The 25549-nt window shown below is 35.6% G+C and overlaps 1 protein-coding gene across 2 annotated transcripts; it reads left to right on the top strand.

Moving 5' to 3' along the window:
• Positions 1–12612: 12612 nt before the first annotated feature.
• On the top strand, positions 12613–25143 carry Gasp (Chitin binding Peritrophin-A domain-containing protein Gasp). 2 transcript variants are annotated; one of them, XM_076376125.1, is made up of 4 exons: positions 12613–13055; positions 16974–17375; positions 19055–19268; positions 24810–25143. In XM_076376125.1, exons 1-4 carry the CDS (start codon positions 13016–13018, stop codon positions 24868–24870), a joined length of 717 nt encoding a protein of 238 aa, XP_076232240.1. In that variant the 5' UTR covers positions 12613–13015; the 3' UTR covers positions 24871–25143. The 2 variants fall into 2 exon arrangements, with proteins under 2 accessions (XP_076232240.1, XP_076232239.1); XM_076376124.1 differs by lacking the exon at positions 24810–25143 and adding an exon at positions 22780–23979.
• The last annotated feature ends 406 nt before the right edge of the window (positions 25144–25549 follow it).

The following is a 25549-nucleotide window of genomic DNA, read 5'->3' as shown; positions in this document are numbered from 1 at the left end:
TTTTAATTTTAAATATTGTTTTAGAATAAGAGTTGTAATGAAATGAAATAAACTTCAAGAGCAAGAAATAACTAAAACGTCAAAGTAACTCGTTCAAAATTACACAATAGCATACAATGAAAAGCATAAAATTGATTGAATAATTGAACGGCACCCTTGCAATGTACTCTTTCATAATGCTATGCTTAAAGTATTATATTCACGTCTGCTTGTATTACATTACACGTGACATAACGAGCATACGTCAACCACGATGAAAAATGTTACATCATGTTTATCATCATCCATTAACGCGTTTCATGTCATAATATAGAAATTTCAATGTAAGTATGCATAAGATAAGCACAATTCTGTAACTGCTACATTATTTTACGAATCATTAATGTAGCAGTTTTTAAATAACATATTTTTTTAAACAGTACTTCTCACAAGAAATTCAAAACATTTTAAGTTTTCATTTTCAGAAAATGTATTATCTAGTACTCACTAATTAGATAATTCTAAATTTATGATGTACAAAGAATTGAATGAAGATACAGAGCTCCTTTCATAACTACCTAATGTAGATATGTTTATGAGAATTTATAGTAAATGACTAATTTAAAAAATTTACAACAAAAATAATTAAAAACATCGAAAATACATTTATAGACTACAGGATAAGATTGAAAAATTCAAATTAAATAGTAAATATTAAAAGGTGTACCTAAAGCATCGACACAACTTTCAATCATTCTTAAACAATGCACATCAAACGAGATCATACAGAAAGTTTCAAAAGGAAAAGTTATGAAAATACGCGATGGCGAAGCAGGCTCGTAAAAATCTCGAACAATCTCTGTTCCGTTCTGAATGCAGCACTACCGCCGACTTCGCCGAGAAATGGTTTGTTGCACCAGCGGAGTGCAATTGCTAGTTGCATTGACTTCGGATTCCCTCTTTCCATTTGGCTAATCGGCCACGAGATCTAACGGTTTCTCATTATAATACGTGTTCGTACGTGCCTGTGCGCCATGTGCACCGGACGCAACGAGCAAGTGCACGGCGCCAAGACATAAGAGCACCTCGGAACAGCATGGAATATAAATTTGGACGTTCGTTAACCTTTTCAACGCGACCGAGTAAATCATTTTACTCGTGACCGACAGCCTCTTTGTTCTGCCGAAAGTTCACGCGGGGAATTCGAAATTTATAGGAAGCACACAGGGTGAGATGAATTCAGTGGAAATTCGCTGAATAAATTAGTGGGAGTACGGTTAACCTTTAGTTAGCATTGTCAGGGCTCCCTATTTATGTTAACTTAACTTCTATGTTTGCTTGGATAAATATCAATGGATCACTTGTAGAAATTAGTAAGTTGAAGACTGGTGAAGTTTCTACAGACGTGCAACTATAATAATTATGGTAACTGGAACTAGAATTAAATATTAAAGTTACTCTATGAAAACTGCATAGTATTTTTTAATGAAAGAAATGAATTATTTTATGTTTATACTCTATTAAAGTGTATTTGAAATTTGATACAATCTAAGAATCTAAAAGGTAGTGTTATATCACGAACTTCACAAAGATATCAATCACATTCTACGAACCCGTGTATCTTCACTAATGTAAGTCACTATTAAGTGCAAGAAGAAACGAACGTATTAAATCAATCATTCATTTTTTTCGAGTACCCAGTGCTTGCTCAGAATGGAGACTATGTAATTAGGGATCTGCGGTCACTTTCACCATCAATTGAACAATTTAAGAGACAACTGCGACTAGAATATTATAGAAGATCATCGAAGCTGTCATTGTCTCTTTCTCTGGTTACTTTTGATTTCATATTTGCATTGATGCTTAAAGATGAGGTAAAGTCACGATTCGTTTGAAATTTTTCAAGCTATTTCAATTATAAATTACACTAATACGACCAAAAGCGACCAATTTGATCATTCCACAATAAATCATAAAGCAGTTTAATTTTGCAAAGTGGTTAGCTAAAATTCAAGAACTTCCTATTTTAATTAAGGAAACTAAAATATGCGATTTGTTTAGATTACGATAAAATATCTTCGTTGATTTCAGCTCTTATATCCTAACTAATAATTCCACTTCACTCCAGAGCTTTTTAAATAGCTTGTCATGTATACTCAACAGAACACTGAGTAAATTTCAATACCAATGAAATCAATTCTAAAAACCCAGAGGTTCTAAATTTCTAAAAATTCAAAACTGATGTATTCAAATTTCCATAGTCTAATACAAATTATAGTACAAACGCAAAGTAAAATTCTTTAACGTGGATCATAAAAATAATACTTTGAGCATTAGATTTGATTACACCACTGTCTCACTCTGCAGCGGGACGAGCAAAAAGGCGATATCGCGGTTTGTCAATCCTTCGACACGGCCACGAGGGCCCTCTTTTACACGGAGAAACGCCGACGAGCGCGAGAATCGAAAACTGGGGGACACTTAAAAGTCGTGGCGCGCAGAGCCAAGCCGGAGAAAACCGTTTGAATGCTTCGCGGAATAAAATAGCCGGATTCTCGCGAAAGGGAAAAGACGTGCCAGGCAGACTGACTGACAGACGGACCCGATGGACTCGCGGACGGAACATGAATATCTGGGGTGATTTCGACATCGTCTCAACTTTCTTCGAACTGATCACCTCGCGACAATTTTGCTCGAGGAGGGGATCATTTTTGAACAACGTTTTCATGGCATCTGGGACTATACACTTATTGCTTGACGTTTCTAATTGTGGAATGTTTTAATAATAAGTAGTTAAGTGAGTGTTAAGTGTAATTTCAGTCATAGGCAGATCTCTTTTCTAGTAGAGGAATGGTATTTATTCTGAAGTTTTTAGTTAGGCAAATTATTTGTGAAAATGGTGCAAAATGTGTCAGAAGGAGTATGTTAAAGTTTTCTTTAATATTATTTAAATTTAATAGGGGTTGTATTAGTGAAATATCTTATGAAAATACACTCATTAATTGTGTAAACTACTCTGATATATACTTCCTTAATCTCTTTTATTCTCATGAAACTACATCAAATGCAAAGAAAAAATGTTCCGTACCAGGATTTCGAAGAAGAGCATAAATAACCATCATTAATTTGTTCCACTGCAATACTACGTGCTAGAGATAGAATCGAGTCATAACATTGCAGAGGAAACGCAAAATAGAAATGCAAACCGCGTACAGGGAGGAGCTTTCCTGATCGGCATGCTCGTAGCAGCGTCGACGACGACGGCGTCGTCGACGAAGACGTCGAAACGACAAAGGAACGTTCATCCAGCGAGTGTCAACAACCTCGTTACCCTCTTTTGCTCGCACTAGCGTAGCCACGATACTGACTTTTACGTTCGTAGTTCTCCTCCCCCGACGAACAACACGTCAGGTTCTTTTCACCAGTAACGACAAGCGATCGCGACATCGTAATATTCCAGAATGCGCGCCAAGACATTGCGTCCTCCCGTTGAAAAGTCTGACGTACATAAATGCCACGATAATACGTTGTGCAACTTTGTACAGGTAGTAATAGTAATTACTAATATATAAGAGGACGTTAAAGCAGTGTCAAAAATTGTATGAATGTAGTCAAGGCTTTGAAATTAAAGAAATTCAAATTTACAATTAACAGTGTAATTCTTTATAATTTCTTTTTCCTCGGTTCTCTTTACTGTAAACTACAAGACAGGTATATTTGTTTATTGTATGAAAATTGTAGATCGTATCAATAGCGAGAACCATCGATGGCTCAGTCTACGAAACATGTTCAATTATAGTAAAGAGTTATTTATTTCAAGCGTGTTTTAAGTAGATGAATATTAACTATTAATATTAGAGGAAATAAGTATTATTAAAATACTAGAACAATTTCTATAGTTAATTATGCAAATATAATTCCTTTTCATTAGTTTAGAAAACTATCCACTCGAATCTTTCGCTACTTTCGCCCCAATAATAGAACAAAGTTGAAAGCTGGTAACAAAAACAGCCCTTGTCAAACTTGACAATTGTTTATATAAGAACACTTTCTAATAGTAAGAAAACAGATTCACAATACACCGGAAGCTATCTCGTTAAAATTACAATCTGTGTACTGTGATGAATATTGTGTTAAGAAAACTATTAACCAACTGAACAAGAATCAAAGATACTACAATATCCCTCCTCTTCTCCCAGAAAAATATTTTGTTATAGACCAAGTACTGTTCAAGGATCAAAAACGACCATTGTCCAAGAATCGATCTTCAAATCTCGATTGTCCAAGGGTCGCCTTCGTTACAAGCTCTCGAACTGCTCGCAATTATTCAAACAGCAACATCAATACCGCTGATCGCCGAGCTCATGAACGGCAATCATAATGAGAACAGACTCGAAGGTGCAGCTTTTGGATGCTGAACGTTCATCGCAGCCAGGACGCGACTTTCACTCGTGCGGCCAGGGCGAACGATGCGCCGTGCCAGATAAAAGCCATGCCAGGTCGTCGGCAAAAGCAGGCTGGCCACCCCGTTCTATTCGCGGCATTCTCGACAACGATCGTCTCTCGAGTGTAGCGCGATGCCATGCGCCGCTTCTCCTCGCATTATGCAATTCGACAGACGCTGCATCGACTTGCCGCGTTCGCAAGAAGCTACCGGGGCGCAGCGCGGCGACCGAATCGCGACGTCGCGTGCCGAACGCTGACGGATGCACGCCACTGCACGTGTTACACGTCCTCCTGTACAGGGTGGGTGGACAATCGTAGTACAGGGAGGTAATTCTAGGTAAAAATATGAGGAAAACATTTATTCAACATTTGCATACGAGGCTTCGTTATGGAGAAAATCGAATTCGAAGTTTGCTCAACTACTGATGAATTTAAAAATGACGTTGCTGTCCTTTCTTTTGTCTTTTTTATTCACTGCTTGGTGGACACAGCAACACTGTATAGAGTCGCATAATGACACAATAATTAATAAGTCACTAGTCGTGATTTTAGGAAGTTGTTAATATTAACACATTTTGAAATAGCCAAGAAATGAGATGCTAATAAAATGCACTGAACCCCTTAATTTTCAAATCTAAAGTGTCCCAGTTTCCAACACTGTACAGAGTCGCATAATGACACAATAATTAATTAATAAGTCACTAGTCGTGGTTTTAGGAAGTTGTTAATATTAACACATTTTGAAATAGCCAAGAAATGAGATGCTAATAAAATGCACTGAACCCCTTAATTTTCAAATCTAAAGTGTCCCAATTTCCAAATCCAAAACCAGTATCATAATTTCCCTAGCGAAAGGTCAAATTTTGCAAAGTCCAATTCGAATCGCGCAAATACGAGTGCTGTGTTCCTACGTGGAACGCAAATATCAGAGTTCACAAAACATTTACCCGATTAGAGAGTGATTAATAAATCTCGCGAACATTCCCCGAGTAGAAGAGATAGAGGACTCATTAAGAATGCCGTGGATAATGCTCCGCGCGTTGCATTGAACTCGCTAAACTCGTAACCGTAACGAGATTCGAGGCTACGATAAAGACGGAATAAAGGCTCAGCATCGTACGCAATGGTTCGCAAGTTGAAGCTCTCTGAACGATGATTTATTAGCGTCGAACTGTCCTATCGCTGCTCGTAAATCAAACTCTCTAAAGAGTTAATCGGTTACGTCAATTACGAATATAATTATACCGCGACGAATGCATAATTCCTTCAACAGAGTTTGGTTAACACCTTCGTTGGTTCCGGTGACGCGAACTGATATCGCTTGCATACAAAAGACTAGCGTCGTAACGGTAACTTAAAAAATACCGACGAACTTTTGTATCCATTGTCCGCTAAAAATGTCATAAATCATTTGCAATGGTAACTTCGTTACATGCATGACTGCAATCTCATACGCACATTCTCTGTCAATTATTCCGACCGTGATAGATTGAAGTTGCGACTTCATGATAAGGTGATTAATGCAGTTCTGAAATTGTTCTGTTTCTTAATTGTTTGGTTATCTGTGGGATGCTATAGTTATTGGGATGCTGGTTTTATTTGATTATGAAGTAGTATTTGATTGAGTGTACTAGAGTACCTACTTGAACTGAGTCAAGTTGGTAGTCAACTTGATATGTTGATATTATAATTAAGACGATGGCTCGATGACGGGTATCAGAAATTTTAAAAAATTTATCTAAATTTGGATCTATCTACTTACAATTGTCTGACAAAATCAGTGTCCCTTTGTGTACATGATAAAATAGAACGAAAATAAAAAATAATAAATATGGGTTTGAGGCTTCGTTTCAGAGTTACTAATTACTGAGGAAACGACGAAAATAAGTGTGACACGTGTCTGACTTGAGACTTATTTTACTGCTGACATGGACGAGGGTCAGAACAGGTCAGACACAGTAATGTCAGTAAAATAAGCTTCAAGACAGACACATTTCACGCGAATTTAAAACGTTCTTTCAACTATAAATAACTCTGAAATGAAGACTTCAACGCAAACTTGTTATCCTGGATTTTTGTCCTATTTTAATCTATAAAATCAACATTTAAAATTTCTGATATCTCTTGCCAAATGCCCTATATAAATTAAATAATATGATTCTATTATTCTATAAATATTCATGATTCGATTACGTTGAAATTCATTAAATTTAAAATTTAAAATTAATAACTTCAAAGAAAAACATTATGAAAAAATTCAAGCTTCGATCAATATTCGTTAATCAAAATTAAAAATAATAATCTACAGTATTTTCATATTTAATTAATCATAAAACCCTACATATCTCCACTTTTCAACACATTTTAATTAAAATTTGCTTCACAATGATGTCTAAGTAACAAACAATTTGAAAACACTCTACAAAAACCCATAAAAATCCTACCACGAATACAAATACATGAATCACACGGATCATAAAGCGATATTTTCACGCCGTTCATCGCTTGCTCTGGCATTCATATCTCCAGCTCTCCTTGGCTGGAGACTTGCACGAACTTCGAGCAGCGCGTTTCCAAGTATATCTAACTAAGCAAGCCTTCAACGTCGAATTTTTACTATGCGAAAGGTTGTTTCAATTGACCGCGGACAAAGGAAAATTAACATTAACACCGTGGAAACAGGCTTGAACTGAAAGTGTAGCTCATGCATATTGCCCTCGTAACTTCGACAGGGATTTAGGGCAAGGTGACAGAAGTTCCAGAGGGAGGACGACCAGTTGTGCCCTGCTCGAAACGACTCGCTTAAGGAGACCAATGAGCCGAATATTAATCACTGACAGGCGCGGCATCTGCATCCTTGGGACACGTTGCGGCACGTAACACATCGGCCAGCGATGTGATAAACTGCCACAAGCGGTGCAGCACTACCGTTATCCGGAAGGTATTTGTGCATTAGCCATCCGGTGCTGTACTTCCTCTTTCATCATCGAACTTCATATTCGGGTGTGCTCAGTGCACCAAGTCTCGTGGCCTTAAAAAGTATCCATGGAAGTTCGTGGGGTACCTGAGGTGCCTTTCATGGAGTGGCAACCACCTTTTTCGTGTATAGGATGCCAGGCTTATATAATCGTGAATAATGTTAATATTTCCTACCACGAATGGTGTGAACAGGAATTTTTAAAAAAGATTCAATCTTTTTAAATAATTTCCACGAAGTTCTATTTATGTATTAATTAAATACGAGTGAAGTCATTTCAACAAATACAAAGTGAGTAAATGAAATAGAAATTGGATAACACTTACTGTGAGCTTGCGACTTGATACGAGTGACGACCTTATAGAGAATGAGAGGTGCTTTCCTTGGTCTAATTTATGCGTTAGTAACTCGTTTTGTCTTATCAAAGACATCAGGAATAGAAAACAAGAAAATATTATCAAGTCACAAGGAGGATAGTGACGAGATTATGACAAGAACATGCTTCACTGAAAATAGCTGGTCATCAATGTGTCAGTCTTGCATAACGATGACGATAAATATTGCAATATGGAGTATAAACTTTGAGAAGAAATGCATAGCAATCGAGTGCTGCATACGATGTCGCTTTCGTCTTCATTTACTTTGAATTACGACGCCAAGGTCGATCAACCTGCGATATCTCACTGCAACATTTTTTGCTCGTCGTTAGACTGGCCGATCGTGGACGTGCGCGTAAGCGCGAACACACGCTCGGCCAGTGCGATTTATTCGAGAAACTGGACTAAGCGGAGCGAGAAAGTTCCGTTGTCGTCGAAAGTGTCCAGCATTAACATGCGCCTGTCTGCCCTGATTGAAATCGTCTCTTCGGAAATACTGCTGGAATTAGAGTACGTCCCTACAGGATGCAACCTTGTATCCGTATATAAAACATTTCTCAACCATCATCATAGATTAAAACATTTTCTTAGGTATATGAATATTTAGATTGGAAGAGAACACCTTGCAATTTTAGTGACACTTTTAAGAATGTAATAGGAATGAGTTAGAGATATCAAATAGCAAAGTTTATTATCAAGAGTATAATATACTCTTAATATTATAATATTATACTCTAAAATTCTTACTATAGTAGGAATAGTATGTAGTATAGAGCATATGTGACAGTAAAAAAAAGTAAGTAGATTTTTTGACATTTTTAAACAGTCGTTTAAGACCAATTTCTGCGTAACTAATGGTGTATGTATGTAATCTTTCGATTTTTTTAAATATGTGTAAGTAAGTACACAATCGTAAACCAGTTTATGTCACCTGATTTATTGAATGATATGAAAGAGTTTAGTGTCTAGATTACTGCTAAGAACAATACACCTATTAAGTTTCTAGTGTTATTGTAATATGTGAGTACAATAAATTAGCACGTATGAATACATATAAAGAATTATGAGACCTAAAATGGCACTATTTTATTATTTTAGTACCCGTGAAAATATCTTATATTATTGATAAAAATTTCAAACACACTATTCAGCCTATTCTAAACAAGTTATTTTCCAAATTAGATATCTTTAACTCATTGTAGTAAATAATACAAACATAGGTTTTTTTCATTACCATTTCTTAGCATCCTATATGTGGATATATTGTACACAGACTTTCATTATTTTAAAATTGATCATGACTGTTGTTTCATTTTTCTCACAACAATAATTCAATATTTCTTATTACTAATAAAGTAAGATTAGATAAAGTGCATACATAATTATGAAATTCATGTGTTCTATACTTTTAGAACAATATTCGTTGCACAATTTATCTTTCGATCGACCTACCCTTTCGAGCAAAAAATATAAATTTCAGGACAACTATCTCCTGTTCTACCAATTTCGTGGATAATAATCGATTTCTTTCAAACTACGCTCTCGCTTCGACGGAACCAAACCTCACCGCAAGATGTAAGAGAAAAGTGGCGAAATAATTGCAAAATCCCTAGAAACTTTCTTGTAGAAGAAACGCAAGTGCCAGAAATGCGAATGGATGATGTAAGGAAATAAATGTCAATCGTTGCTCCGGTCAACAAAGTATAAATTTCCTAGCCACCGAAATTGAAACTGTTCTCATGGCACGCGTGTACCTCGATAAGGGGAATCACGAGGCTGAGTAAACATCTGTAGTTAAAAGAAGCTAATTAGAAGTTATCGACGAACGATTAGATCTTTAGAGACTGGGTTACTTTTCATAATGGGACCCGAGAAGTTCAATAGAAGTGAACCACTTCATGACAGAATTAGGCATTCTTTCAATAAAATTATTTTAAAATAATTGCTTGAATAATAAATGACAATTATAGTATTTCCTCATTGTAATATAAACTCGGTTTTTTTGTGATTCTTTGGTGATACTTTTTCATTTTCCTTTGCTTTTACATTTCATAAGTTAAAAATGAGAATCTAATTTTATATAAAGTCGTTGTTTTTACTCACTGATGTACTGCCTAAATATTTTAATTTTTAAACAATGGTGCTTTAGGTCATTTTAATAAGTACATAATTATTATTTTATTTTAGTTTCTTCCTGAATAAGTTTCTTTAGGAATAATCTTTAATAATATAACAGTAACTGCATAAGAAATTTAAATTCTCTTATACAGGAGGATTACAGAACTCTATAAGAATGTGATCTAAGTACTCCATTTTTGGAACTAGTGAAACAATTCTTCACACAATTTTAATGTCATCAACCTTTCTAGAATATTATTTTCAATTTTGTATATCAAATAACGATTATACTTCACAACATGTATACTCAAATCCTTACAGAAAAAAGACTAATTCACTTAGAAGTTCCAAGTAGTGTATGTACCTAGTACCTACTCTTAATTTTCGATTTCTACCAAGGTACGAATTTTATCAGGGACCCTTTTTACATGTCTATTTTCAGTCAACTATGCCACAAGGTAAAGAACGACCACCATTTCGCAGTTGTTACAGATAACATGTATCGGAATGTTGAACAGGGTGGTGTACCAGAGCTGAGTATCATGGTGAGTCACGTTGTAGTGTCTCGACCTTCGCCCCCTTCCAGCCTTCCCCGTTATTTTATATCACGTAGTCGATCGACCTTACGATTATTATTATAATCACGTAGCGAGCGGTCAATATTCTGCAAATCGTGCGACCGCGGTAGCACGCCACTTGTATACGAATACGATAGCATCGGGAGAGGTCCAACGAATTTCGATGCCTTGATAGGTCACGTTTGTACGCGGATAGATCATTGTTATACAGTTACACGGAGCACTGACACTGACTTCTCGACGTTCAGTATAGTAGGACTGAGTATTACCGAAATGAACTACTCCTCAAATAAAGTTTCTATTTTTTTTTGTTTCTTCCACCATTTTCTTGTTGTAATTAATATCACTTTTGAGTAATAAATTAATAATATAGTAAGTATTTGATAGAGCTATAATCCTGATGAATTTTTATATTTGTAAGACTGAAACATGGAATATTGTGTGAGGATAGAATACAAATATAAATAAAAACGTATACAAAAAAATATATGGGAAATTTGGTTTCCTAATCATAAAAGTTTATCAGAATTGTTAGACTAACAAGACTGTTTTAATATTTCCTGTCTTATTTGTTGTACGTGGAAAAGAAACACGCATGAATTGATTTTCTTAAAGGAAAAATATAAATATTCACGATAATGCATAACTTGTGTGTTATCATAAATTTATTTATTCATTATTGTAAATTAATTTATTTCTTATTTTATGTGAGTAATTACCTCATATTGTCCACAATCTTAAGATTAAAGTGAAAAAGTCAAAATTAAAAGAATGAAAGTTTCAGTCAATACATATTTGCACTGTTTGATTGTATTGCAGTTACGAAGGTAAAACTGTACTTTCATATTTAATTATGCAGGAAGCTGGTCTTTTATTAATGAAGCATATTTAGCTCCTTCTAGATACTTTTCTACGGTGTAGAGTGAAGTTTCTTGAGAAGAAAAAGAAATATAATATAACATGGTTGTCACGAACATAGTCATTTTTGTAGTATGTTGATTGTAGATACTTCATAAAAAGTTGTAGCGCACCTGAGATTACGTAGCCTAACACATCAAATTTCTAATAACAATAAAAAGTATAAAAACATCATGAAGTATAAATTCCATCAGATTTCAACAAAATAAAAGATACTATCATAAATGGAATATTAATTAATCAAAAATAAGGAATAATGCATAAAAAATGCAATATTAATTAAGCATATAAATATTTGCAATTTGAAGGTAAAACAACATAGAAGGAATAAAAACAAAAATTGGTAAGAATTGAACACAGATATTACTTTTCTGTAATGAGGTAATTACACCTTCATTTTTTTAACCACGTCAGATAGTTATTCTGTTTTCTATACTTCTCATTTATTTTCTCATTTGTTTCTTTTCTATTTTCTATTTTCATTACTATGTATAAAATGACTAATTTGGTATTAATTTCACTTGTTCAATTTTTAAAGAATTTTCCCCTTTACATCAAAATTAAGGATACAGGAAAACTAAAACCAATGCATATAAAATAACACATATTGTGTTCATAAATAAAATCAAACAAATTTAATCTAACCAGAGTTTTGCTTTACTCTCCAAGTGATACGATGTATACACTTTACTTTGCATACTTTACATATCCTTTAATGTTATATTATATGTATTCAGTAACGATCTAAAAATATGCACAGTAAAGGCTCGTACAAAAATCGACGCTACAGAAAATACTAATATAAGACCATTCTAATTAACAATTTCGTTTGCACCAATCCTGAATATCTCCCCAAAGTAAAGAAGCTCTCAAACCGCCAACACTCAACCAAAATCATCTAATCAGGATACACATAACACTGCGTCTCTAAGAGTCCCCGATTCCTCGTAAACGGAAGAGACAAAGTGGCTGGCTTCGTCAAAAGTCGAAAAGTGGATGTTCAGGTGGACCGTGTGAAAACCAGCCAGCATCGAAACTGGTCCCGCGGGTATTCGAACACCGTCCAGAACAAAAACCGAGTGAAAAAGGAAGCCGAACGGTCGTGGCAGACGATATGGGGACTAAAAATGATTTTAGCATTTAAGGCAATGCAACGGAGCGAGGGAGAGGAAAAAGTCGATGGGAAGAGCAAGAGGGGACGTTATTACCGGGCCTCGGTTAGGTCTTTGGATGGCATTTTCAGCGGAGAAGAATAAAGAAAAAGAAAGGGAGAGATCGGTGCGAGACGAAAAAGAGAGAAAGAGAGACAGAGCGAGAGAGAGAGGATCGAGGGGAGGGAGAGAAGAAACGTAGCGAGGTACATAGTACCTCTTCTTGAAGTGACGAGAAGAGAAGGAGGTTCACCAGGAGGTGGAAGAGGAACAACACGTGACCAATGACTTATATAAAGGTGGAGAACGTCAGGGCGCAAACACAGAGTTCTCTCTGCGCAGTGGAGCCTGTGCCGCAAAAGTGATAGTATTTTTTTTTTTTTTTAAACCTTTTTTGTCCTCTTCGAACCGTACACCTCGAGGCATCGTAACTCGATCAAACCACGCGGGAGGATACACGAACTCGTAACCATGAGGACGTACTACGTGATAGCCGCCATTCTGATCGCCGGTACGTACCCGAAATATACGTGGACAGAAGGGGAGGATCGGGGGACAGGCCGCGTTTATGGGATCAGGTATTGTCGAGAAGAACAGACGGGGGAGGAAAGTGTCGACTCGAGGATCGGTTTGTCGGAAGTGGAGGACATAAGTGTGTGACATACGCGTGTGGATCACAGAGTGCACCTCTTCTCTCGTCGCGATTTTCAGAATAAAAGTAACGCTCGCGCGTTCCTGCGATTGAGATGGGAAAAACGAGACCGTGCGTGGTACTGTTTCGTATTTGACGAACAGTCGATGTTCTTTGAGCAAGCCTGCAATATCCCTGATGGATTTTGGCAATCTTGTTTTGATACGAAAGACATTAAAGAATTAATGATACGTCGTTATTGTTTTAGTTCACTTTTGAGTTCGGAAGGTTTCGAATGGTCTACGCAATTTTCGAAAACGTGGAAGTCCTTTCTTTGCTAAGATTCTAAGTGCACAACTTTTACTCGATTTGATCAGGAGTGTTTAGTATAATTCGCAAGCTGTAAAGTGTATTCTTTTGAGTAGATCTGTATGATCAACGTAAGGCGTACGATAGAACAAAAGGATAAGAACTGGTTCACCATACGGCCCTGTGTAGTATAACACCTTTATAAGTTGATTGAAATTCCTTTGCGAAAATATGCTCATCAAATCTAGTTCACCTGAGAACCTCCCAGAAGCTGAACTAATATATTCCACTTTCTACTTCACCTAGATTTCCTAGGTTTACAAATTTCACAAAATACTGTTCATAAAGCCGTCAATTTTATTCATTTTTAAATTCATAAACAATTTTCTCTTAAAAAGCCAGCATATGAAATTACAATACACTTACTGTTTCTCCAATTTTATTAAGGCTATAACGTCATAAATCGTTTGAACTATGACTTTATAAAACTTAATTAATTCCACTTCTGAGAGTTTCACATGCTCACATATAATACTTGTCCATATTTATTTGTCCGTACCTAATTATGTGCCTACAAATTAAAATCATTTACAAAAAAAGAGAATTTTACGTAAACTGAGAAATTATCTTTCTCATTTATGTTTACTTTTTAATATGTAAGTTTAAAAAAAGGTATCACACTTTTAATAAAAATGATTTTAATCCAAAGACACAGAATTAGATACGAATACAGAAATATGGACAAATACCCAAATCGAAGTCCTTATTACACTCAAAAAATTGAATCCTAACATATAAAAAAGCTTTCAAAACAAGATGTCCCAAAAAAGTCCCTACATCCTCACTCTCCAACCAATTCGTCAGCAGCGGTGACCCGCTTTATCTGAAATCGCGTCTACTTTTCACGCTCCCCTGAACGATCCGCGAAACGAGATCGAAAGGCGTATTCAGTTTCCGCGCGAAGAGAAACCTTCCCGCATTTGCCTTCTTTTTCCTCCCTTCCCGAGGCTTCCTTCGACGCAACAGGATAACCTTGGCCCAGATCTTGACCCTTCTTTTTATCACCGACCACCGACGCCGAGGGATAAAAATATCCCAGGACTCGTAGACAGGAAATAATGCATCGTCTCGTAAGAAATAGATCGGGTACGATTACGAGGCAGCTTTGTCAAAATCGAGGGGGGACTTTTGATAGCGGGACCGGTCCCGAGTAAAAATGAAAGTGAACACAACGCTCGGGAGGGTCGCGAGCGTGCACGAAACGTATACCAGGTGTTCGGGAACGTGTGCGTGAATGCATGTCCCAGAGAGAAAGAGCGAGACGGAGAGGGACCACACAACAGAAAACGCGTGTAGAGGCGAGTGAACGGGATGCTGGAAGGGCCCAGTCACGAACCGTATTGGTGTTGCGGCTGCTGGTAGCTCAGCCTGGCTCTAGGCCCAAAGTGAAAGCGCCTGGCGAAAGTCAGTTTGTGTCCTTACATAAGACGTTTAGGTTATTCAGACATCATACGCCGCGAAAAAAGAATAACACGTTATTAGGCGTAATTGACAAACACGAGCAAAGGAACGACACGCGATTAGAATTCCGTATGGGGGCTGATAATGAAACGCTAAACGAATAGACACCTCTTCCATTCCTCTCTGAGGGAACAAAGGGTATTTGCAATAATGCAGGGGCGCCATTTTGAGGTCGATAGTTAATTTTATTATCTAATTTTCTCGTCAAGTTATATCTGGTAATATCTGGCAAAATTGAACACGATTACCGCCATTCCTGATACGATTAAATGTTGTACTTGGTGTAACCGCAGAAGACATTTTTTTTCCTGAGAATCGCTATCATCTGAAGTCTGGTCGGGATTGGATAAATTCAACACGAAATATACTATTCAATGATTGGTGTTTAACGAAATTGATAGGTTTGAGTCTTCCTATAAACATTAAAAACCACGACCGCAATAAAAGCTTTCCTTGAGTTCTATTTTAATGAAAGAATATATAATTAAATGAATTGCTGTGCTTTCTTCAATCTCTTCAAATTGGTTGCCTATTTTATTTGATTCTTTTACAATAATAAAATCCCAATCAAATAAGTTAATTTAAAAAGGAAAATTATTTTTTCTATCAGTATTGTTTCATTATTTGATCACTGGTTATTAAAGAATTTTTTATTTTATCTTGCGATTTAATAAATAATATTCCATTCGAATATTACATGTAGGTATATTATACAATAATTTAAGATATTTTGCATACAGTTTCCCAAGCTCAAGATCACCCAGTATTTTATTCGATATAATTAATTAAACTAAAGAATTTTTTTCATTCTTATTTCTTTTAAAATATAAATAAGAAAATAAAAAATATTTTATTAATTCCTTTTGCTTCGACATAGTACTTAACATTTATGTTCACTCTTGTTACACATTTAATAGTTTCCCTCCAAATATGGGTACCATTAACATTGTAGTAAGCAAGATTTATATAGCTCCTAACAAGTTTAAAAAACAGCGAACTTGTCGAAAGCAAACTCCATTTATGCAACCCATCTGTTATGCACTGATACAGTTTTTGGAAGTTAAACTTTCCCATACATCTTATTATCATAAAGACGCCTTAGTCTCCCTTGCGCCATCAGCCAGAGCAAACTTTTTTGTTCATCTTCTTATTACGAAAGTATCCGCTAAAAATGCTAAACTCGTTGCACTTTTTCGTCCCCTGTTATATTATGGAGATGACTTTTACAATTGTCTGCCGGAAGCCAACTTGAACTTTCATTTCAGTATTCAAGAGAAATTGCATTTCCTTGGCCAACTCTTACACCTACTGTCACTCATGATGAAAATTTGATCCTGGTCTGTGTATCATTAATCACCATTCTTGGCTCATTAAAACCCAATTTGAACTTTCTTCCAGTCATTAATAATTTCACTATATTATCGCTTCAGGAGTTTCGAATTCACGCGTTTACGAGTACCATATATAGTGCAGGCAATGATACGATTAAAAAGTTGTCTTTCTCAGTCAGTACAGAAATCATATTTCATTACGCTGCATGAATCGAGTACTTTCGTTACCACGAATATAAAACTGTCCTCAGTTACTTATTAAATTTGAATTTTCCAAAATTAACACGAAATCTCCTTGCTAATAAAGTAGAATCCTAAGCTGTGGCTTAGGATTAAAATCATTTATAAAAAAAGACTTTTACTATAAACGTAATACTTCTTTTATCTCACACATCAATAAATAAATATAAATAATAAAATAATTCCTCAATTTATACATAAAAGTTCTTTCTTTGTAATTAATTTTAACCCATTCTGAAGACACAGAAATTGTGATGGACATAGAAATATGAACAAACACCCCAATTCTATTATACTGCAGTTTGTAATAATAAATACCATAACAATAATATGAAATACTATTGTTCATTGTATTCATTTTATAGAGACACTAACATATGTATCATTACGATTGCAGGCACCAGCGCCCAAGAATCGTTCAAATGTCCAGACGACTTTGGATTCTACCCCCATCACATATCCTGCGACAAATACTGGAAATGTGACAATAACGTCGCGGAATTGAAAACCTGCGGTAATGGTCTCGCGTTCGACGCGAGCGACAGCAAGTTCCTCACCGAAAACTGTGACTACCTCCACAACGTTGACTGTGGCGAGAGGACACAGCTCGAACCGCCTGTCAGCACGCCGCATTGCCCCCGTCTCTACGGTATCTTCGCCGACGACAAGAAATGCGACGTGTTCTGGAACTGCTGGAACGGAGAAGCCTCCAGGTACCAGTGCAGCCCTGGGCTCGCCTACGATCGCGAAGCTAGAGTCTGTATGTGGGCGGACCAAGTACCTGAATGCAAGAACGAAGGTACGTGCGCCAATACCCAACAGTCGAAGAAGTTAATGGAATTTTTGCATGCCTTGAATCCCCTCTAGCAGTAATAAATTTCAATTTTATATGCAGTCTTTACTCGACATGACTTTACAACTCGTTGCTAGTTCATGTGAACTGGCAATTAGTTATATTAGTAAAGTTATCATGTGATAACTCATTTTTCTCTTTTCGGAGATATAAATGAAAATATATGATAGCAAAGGTAGGTTGCTTTGAATAATTCGATAAAAGTTCTATGAGATATCGGGAAGCTCAGAACGAGAAATTATTGGATTACTTTTATAGATACTTTCATTTTAGTTGCTTTGTAGAAGGTAATCTAGAATTATAGATTAATAGGAAAGTTAAAGTTAGTGCCTCGTTTAAATTTGAGAAAGAAGTGGCATCGTAACATGACGCATTAAATGTAAAGTGATGTATATTATTCAAAGTTTTAATAATATTCTACAGATCTACTGATTCTTGCTTATTTTTTCAAGCAGCTTAAGTAAGGCCAGTTACTAGTTAGTAGACACACAAATATAGCTTTTAATGTTTTGACTACCACACTATTCATTACGATGAATGAAATAAATTATACAGGATGTTGAACAGATGTTAGAAATTTTAAGAAGTTTCTACTTTCTTTTAAAGGAGATTCTATACTCTAAAATAAGAGAAAAATAAAAGATGATAAAAATACGTTTTAGGGTTAATTGTTGAAGAAACGCTAAAAATTTGCGTGAAATGTGTCCGACTTGGAACTTATTCTACTGTAGACTAACCTGGTCAGATTCAGTGAAGACAGTAGAATAAGCTCCAACTCAGACACTTTTCATACATATTTTAGGTGTTTATTGAACTGAGTTAATTTTCCAATGAACAAAGAAAACACTATGACATTAATAGATAAATAATTTAGAGCAGTCTCACTTCAAACTAAGGTTATTAAGTAGAATCTACTGGAAATGGTAGAATAATAATTACAAAATACGCATTTCCTTTCATCACCACTTATCCCTCACTACTCAACCTAATTTCAATCTTCACGATCTAAAACTACGATCACCTTGCATCTACGTAACTATTTCACTTCTAACACTCTCTACATCCTTATTAGAAACGAAGACTAGAAGAACACATCATGAAACATTCATTCTCTACAGACTAGCCTCTTGAAGGAAGAATTTTTTCAAGATCAAATAGAATAAAAGTATTTATCTTGTAAATTAATTAAATTCATTTAAGAAATATTCAAACAAATAGAAAACCACAGACAATAAGGAATCTCCTAAGGAATACCTCCCCAAGAGTTTACATTCCATCTTTCCCAATTATGCATTTAAAAAAAAAAGCTAAACGTGCAAATACTTGCCAATCTCCTTCAAAAGGCTAATTACTGCTCGTGAAGTCTCCCTGCATATTGTCCATTCATTCTACACATTCGATTGCCGATACGTGACAATGATCCCCACGTACATCCTGTGTTTCTTCACCACCGCTGGTGTATCGCCAATCGTGCGGCAGAATTCAAAGCCGAACCCTGATTTTACCATTCACCGACTCACATCCGTCTGTCCCCGCGAGCAATTGTCAAGGGGCTCACGACGGAGCGCCTCTCTCTTTCTCTTCTCCAATCTCATCGTGTTCTGCGTGTTTGTTGCATTGCGCAGAGGTCGCAGGAGGTTTCACGTGTCCGGCTGCGGGCGAAGTGAGCGGAGCATCCGGCAGCTTCAGCAGACACGCCCATCCCGAGGACTGCAGAAAGTATTACATATGTCTCGAAGGCATCGCCAGGGAGTACGGTTGCCCGATTGGAACCGTCTTCAAGATCGGCGACGCTGACGGCAGCGGCGCCTGCGAGGACCCTGAAGACGTTCCTGGATGGTGAGTGCCATTTTGTTCTTTTTTTTTGCTGTAGCTGATAGACAATTCCTCGAGGGGGTATTCTTACATGGAACTTAAAATCTAGTTTTTGGTGGCTTTAAGTCTTCACGAAATGTTTATATTTGTTGAGATTTGGAGAGATAATGGAGTTATAGATAGTTGACCATATTTCTATCTTCTTGTTTGTAATTGTAATTTCAAGATTTAAATATTTTCTAGAAGTAGTGGGCAGATCGACTTGAAATTTAATATTGTAAGGTATTATAAAGTAGGTATCTTTTTGGAGTATTAAGATCTGTAATAAGATTGTGGAGAGATAAGGTCTCTAAGATGACTTAATATACAGGTATTTCTTTGAAGTACTAAAATAAAAGATTTCAGCAAACAGATCACATGTATCTTCTCTTTATATGTTGCCATTTTATCAATTTTTACAATTTGTGTTTATTTTTGTTGGATGATTTGTGTTAGATGACTGGAAGAACCTAAACCATGTGAAACAAAGATACTTTTTTACACTACATTTACAATATCTCATTTCTGTAATTTATGAAGTATTTTCTTATGAAAAAATTCATGCAAAATAACTATGTATAAATGTATGTGAACAACATGTCAAATGGATAGCTGAAGTAATTTTTATTTCATGAGATTTCAAAAATATTCTATACTTTCATACTTCTATATAGGAATACCCTTTTCCTAAGGATGATTGATAAAGAAGACTTTGGTTTCTTACTTATAAGTAGATAAAGAGACATTAGTTCTCCATCCGCGAAATTTAATTACACAGAAAATTCTACAAAGCAGGATGTTATGAACTTGGATACTCTTTCTAAAAATATTGTTTTAATTACTTTTGTAGTACTCATTTTAGAAACACTGGTTAGACCTGTGTTTCAATTTAATTGAAGTGAAATGCTGCTATTTCTTTTAGAAAAACGCCCCAACTTTCCTATACCTTTCCTTCGTATCTGAACATTAATTAATATTATTAACACAAACAATAAAGAAAGTCATATAAATTTAAACGTGTCGGGAAAGTTTGCGACCAGATGTTACGTAAACACGAATTCTGGATAAACCAGGTATTATGTATAGTCCGAGTTCGATTGCGGTCTTTAAAATTCTGGTCCCACGTTAAGGCACGCTTTGAAACTTCGTGAAATCTTTCTTTTTCACGTGACGCAATTAAGAGGATATTTCTGATACACCTTGCTCTCATACTGGGCTGATAGGTTTTGCGTAACATCGTCCAAATGTTCGTAACACTATATTTACATAATGTCCCTTGAAGACAGGAATAACGTGTATGAAAATTAATGCTTCGATAACGTGTTGTTGGGATGATAAAAATATTTCAATTTCATTCCATTTCTCACGTAGCTCTGAGGAAGATTACAAAATTTAAAATTGATTATGAACTTGAACTTTAGTATGATGTTTCAATTTTAATTAAGTTATTTATGAAAGCCAATCCCTCAGCTAGATTCAATTGGATGCATAAAATATAAGCAAATGAAACTTGTGGGCAAAAAGATTGTTCGTCTTTCCTCTTTTTTTTTTTTTATTTATTAAGTAGGAACATGAATTCGTGATCACAGTCATTCTAAAGCTTAAAATATCCATAGTTCTTTTTTAAGGTTCGGAATTCTAATAATGTTAATTAACAACTTAAGCATGTAACATATGTGTTCTCTTAATTTATCGTTCGTACTATGAAGGTGTCATCTTATAAAAATTAGCATGTGGATTTTGTCGCGAAGTAGTTGTTATGAACAATACATTATAATAAAATTAAATATGAAATACATTTAGCATATTTTAAATTTTCTGAAAATGAGAAACATGAAATAATTTCCCAAATTAAAAGGTAACTTGTTAGAAGATACAGAGTTTCTAAATTGACTGTTTAAATTGTTTTCTGAACTCTAAATTTTAATTTTCATATGTTTCAAATGTGTATATTTGCACTATAAAATAATTTTTTACAAACTTCTGGAAAATCATATATCACTACTTAAAATTATTAAAACTGAAATTACATCGTGCATATGTAACATCAGAGCTAGACATTATTTCAGTAAAATGATTTAAAGTTTTATTAAAAATTATTCAAATAATAAATCATCTTATTTAATTCAAAATATTTTACTGATCTATTCTATTTCACTATTGTATCACATCAAGGAGCGAAACTCATACGTCTATGTGTACTACTTATAGTACATGAAACCATTAAGACCTTCTTGAGAGATTTTCAAAAAATTTTTTAAAGTTCTATACACTATATTTCGCGACAAAGTCCGGATTCATTCATGCTAAAAAAGAAACTACAGTGTTTCCTCGATATAGATTCATTCTTCACCAACAAGTTTATAACATGGGATACTTTTTCGAGATCAAATGATACTCATGGTATCCCATTTTGATCTCATACTAAAATTCTGAATCACAGTGCAGATAAAACTATTACACTCTAAATATTTCCAGATTGTAGGAAATATAGCAACAGGTGCCAGGTGCTGGGACAAAATGTCGTCAATGACGTCATAGTTCAGAATAGTGGGGATACCATACAGTATTTGGCTGCATAGCTTACGATACCCCCACTCTTCTACTCTATGACATCACTGGAAGATATTTTGTCTCGGCATCTGCCAATACTGTATAGCAGAACTATCAAACTTCTTCCCCGCCAGTACTGTTCGACCCCCACCATCAGTTAACCGATTCTCCAACTAGCTAACAGTTAGCTAGCATAGAAGCAGGAGCTATGCACTACCATGCATAAGTATTTGGACACTTCCATATTATTACAATATATAAAATACACCAAGTAAAATACTATGGTATAGTTTTGGTTACAAACCTCATCTCAGAAGATTATATCTGTCGCTCTAAGGCAAAATGACCTAAGTCACATGTTTCTGTTAACTTGCATCTCCTTGAACCCTTATTTTTAGATGAAAAAAATCTTTTGGTGCCCTTTGTTTCTGAATATACAGATTTTATATTCTAAATATCAACTCAAACCTTAACTAGAATTTTTTAAAAATATGACAGATCATTTTGTCTTGAAACCACAGATAAAAGGTTTACAAATACTGACGAGAGTAACACTTAATAACAATTAGTATAAACAAAAAAGTGTAGGTATTTCGTGAATTTCCAATACCCTGGAATTGTGTCCAACTACTTACACACGATAGTGTATTTCATGAATTTCCAATAATACACAGTTCTCTCTCACTCAAGAAAGAGAACTGCCACTTCCCCAGGCCTGCTCTGTTGTAAAGAGCAAGTGAAATAAACATGGTGGGGGTGTTCAGCGATGCAGGCAGGTCGAGGGAGGAGCCTGCTCTACAGCAACGAGACTATAGCGAGGAAATACTGTATGCGGCATCCATTCACGAACACGTGATTAACTCGACACGAAAAACGCACGAGCGAGGCGGGTAGCACGTCACGCATGTCCTAACCCCGGATTTTTCCCGGTTCTGCTTTACAGTGAGGATTACTACGGTGACTTGGACCTAAAGAGCATCAGGAAGAGCGAGCTGCTTGCCGGAATTCAGAATTCAGGCGAACCCAGGAAGCCGTCCCCTGGCAAACCGAGGCCCCCATCGACACCTGCGAGGCCCAACACACCCGTTCAGGAATAATCTCTAATCTCTCTCAATCTTTCTCCTTTCCCCCTTCTCTCTTTCTCTCTCGCGACTTCACACTACCCTTCTCTCCATCTCTCCATCTTCTCTCATGAACCCCATTCTCTCTTTCTCTCGCTCTTTCTCTTCTGTCACACACACACACCAACATACACACACATACCTACACATACAATCTCTCGAGTGAACAGTCCTAATGTTCGATACCTCGAATTATGTGTAACACCGAGAGTCAAGAGTGCCAAGATCCGCGTTCCCATTCGAGCCAAATTCTAAGATATTGGCAATTACTTTTTTTTTTGTTCGACGATTTGACTCGAGTCTGGGAACGCAGCGATTCCGCGGGAAATTTGAATTTTGTTTTAAGCTGCGTCTTGCTGACACGGCAACGTGGAGAATGATAACGATTGCTCGTGGGGTGTTAATTTTCTGTGTTATTTCTTGTTTTATTTTTATCAGTTGTCTATTTAGATGAGGGGATCCATTGAAAAATGTATATGAAATTAAGAGACTGACTGCGCCTCATCGAAACAGAGAAAATTGATATCTACGAATATTCTCTCTAAAGTGTCTATTATCAATGCCTTTTGGGTAGCCTTCGTTGCCACTTGGCGTCTCGATGAAAACTAACGATATTTAATCGAGGCATTCCGATCGTATCGTCTCATTAGTAATTTCTCGTAAAGCTCTCTATTCTATTATTCTTTCTTGCCTGTTATCATTTGTCCCTTCACTATCTTCATCCCTGCTCTTGACACTCTTTTAGCCATCGTGAGACGATCGGTTCGTGAATGAGGAATAAAAAAGAAAGCTCTGTGATTGCGATGTGCATCGTACACGAGAACGAGGTGATTGAATTTCGTGGAAAAACTCGAGCTAAGAATTTTGGTGCACAGAGTTTTCAAATTTGATTGTACTTATTTCGACCCTGTCCTGTCACGCTCTTGACCTCGGTCGAGCATGCTTGCGTAAACTAGACTCGCCCGTGTGATTTTTAAGTAATGTGAAAAATTCGTACAATAAAACGAAAAATCTCGTGAAAAGACTGTGTTACTTTTCATATCTCTGACGCCCCTACCATTCATCACCTGAAATTTCATTTATAATTTAGCCCTTTGATTGTATGTACTTTACTACCATAAAGTATGTGTTGAATGCCTATGGACATCAAAGGTGGCTAACAGGCAAAGCTACAGAATTTCTGCACACGATGTCATGAATTTGAACTTTAGCACTCGAAGGGTTATGGATGTTTTTTGCAGCGCTTTTTGTTCAATACCTCCTAAGTCAATCTAACTCTTGCATGTTTGTTTATGAATAAACAAATAACAAAGAACTTTATGGGAATTCATGTTTGTGTGTTTGTGTCTTGTAATACTTAAGTGTAAGTCATTTAACAGGCAAACATTCTTGGTGGAGTAGAAGTTTCTAAAAATCGTAAAAATAGAAGTTGGTTTATAATTTAAGGCCAGTTCCGCGTGAAAGTTAATATTTCTTTTTTTCGGTATGTTAATCTGCATACTAAGCTGTTCTGGTCTTGCAAATAGTCTTATAAGATCATTTTTATTGGGTACAGGCAATGATAGAGTAACATTTTAATACGTAATAGAATATTGTTCTTGAAATACTCGATTTCATATAAAGGACTAGGAATTAACTATCTTTAAATTAAATATAGTACAACCTTGATAAATTGATAAAAAAGTATGGTTCACCTATTCTATGCAAGAAGAAAATTCAAGAATAAAATGGTGTTTAATTTTTGAATTGCCTAGAAGTTAGTCTATGTTATACATAATTTAGTATAGAATATCCTACTATTCCTCAATGGATTGAAAAAAAAATATAACTTTGTGAATGAAAAATTTCATAGTGAAGACTACTATGGCGACGTGGACCTGAAGGCTTTACGCAAACTGGGATACAAGAAGTGACAGAAATAAAATACAAAATTGGAGAGCTCAAAGGAAATTCAGTGCAACTGAGAATCAACGAGAAGATCAAAAATTCATCGGAACGATTTTCTAATTCGCCTTCCCTTGAAAAAAGTAACGATTGTCCGATTACCATCTTTTTATCATTCGTAATTGCAATCTTTATGCTCATTCCCTTCATCTGAGATCATTCATATACTGCCATTCATGATCGTTCATATTAAGATAGCTTATTGTAATATAGAGTACTATGTAAATAAACTACATTTACGAAACGTACTATCCATGTGTCTCTTTTATATCCTCATGACTTATTAAGTATATATTTCTATTCTAAATTCATCCTAGTACACTGACGTGTATAATTTACATATACTATGAAAAATATTTCATTTTAAATATTATAAATGTATAATAATAATTAAATATATTATTATTATATCAAATAATACTAATATATATATTAGAACGTTATACATATAATAAGATTAGCTTTGCAAACTTATATGTATAAAAACGTTCTAGTATTTCTATTTTCAAGTATTTCTAAGGATATGAATTTATTGAGTTGTCTGAAAAGTTCATTCTGATCCTTAAGCAAAATAAAAAATCTTATATTTTAATGTACTTGTTTTTATTCAGTCAACTATACGCCATTTTCTTTTATAATTTTTCACCA

This window comes from Calliopsis andreniformis, chromosome 4, assembly GCF_051401765.1.
Source record: "Calliopsis andreniformis isolate RMS-2024a chromosome 4, iyCalAndr_principal, whole genome shotgun sequence".
Taxonomy (NCBI): domain Eukaryota; kingdom Metazoa; phylum Arthropoda; class Insecta; order Hymenoptera; family Andrenidae; genus Calliopsis; species Calliopsis andreniformis.
Note: the sequence above shows the minus strand (reverse complement) of the source record. Positions and strands in the feature narration are given on the sequence as shown.

Coding starts and splice junctions, on each gene's coding strand:
- Gasp (XM_076376124.1), top strand. CDS start 13,016: ATGAGGACGTACTACGTGATAGCCGCCATTCTGATCGCCG. Junction 17,376..19,054: donor ACCTGAATGCAAGAACGAAG/GTACGTGCGCCA, acceptor TGCATTGCGCAG/AGGTCGCAGGAGGTTTCACG. Junction 19,269..22,779: donor CCTGAAGACGTTCCTGGATG/GTGAGTGCCATT, acceptor TCTGCTTTACAG/TGAGGATTACTACGGTGACT.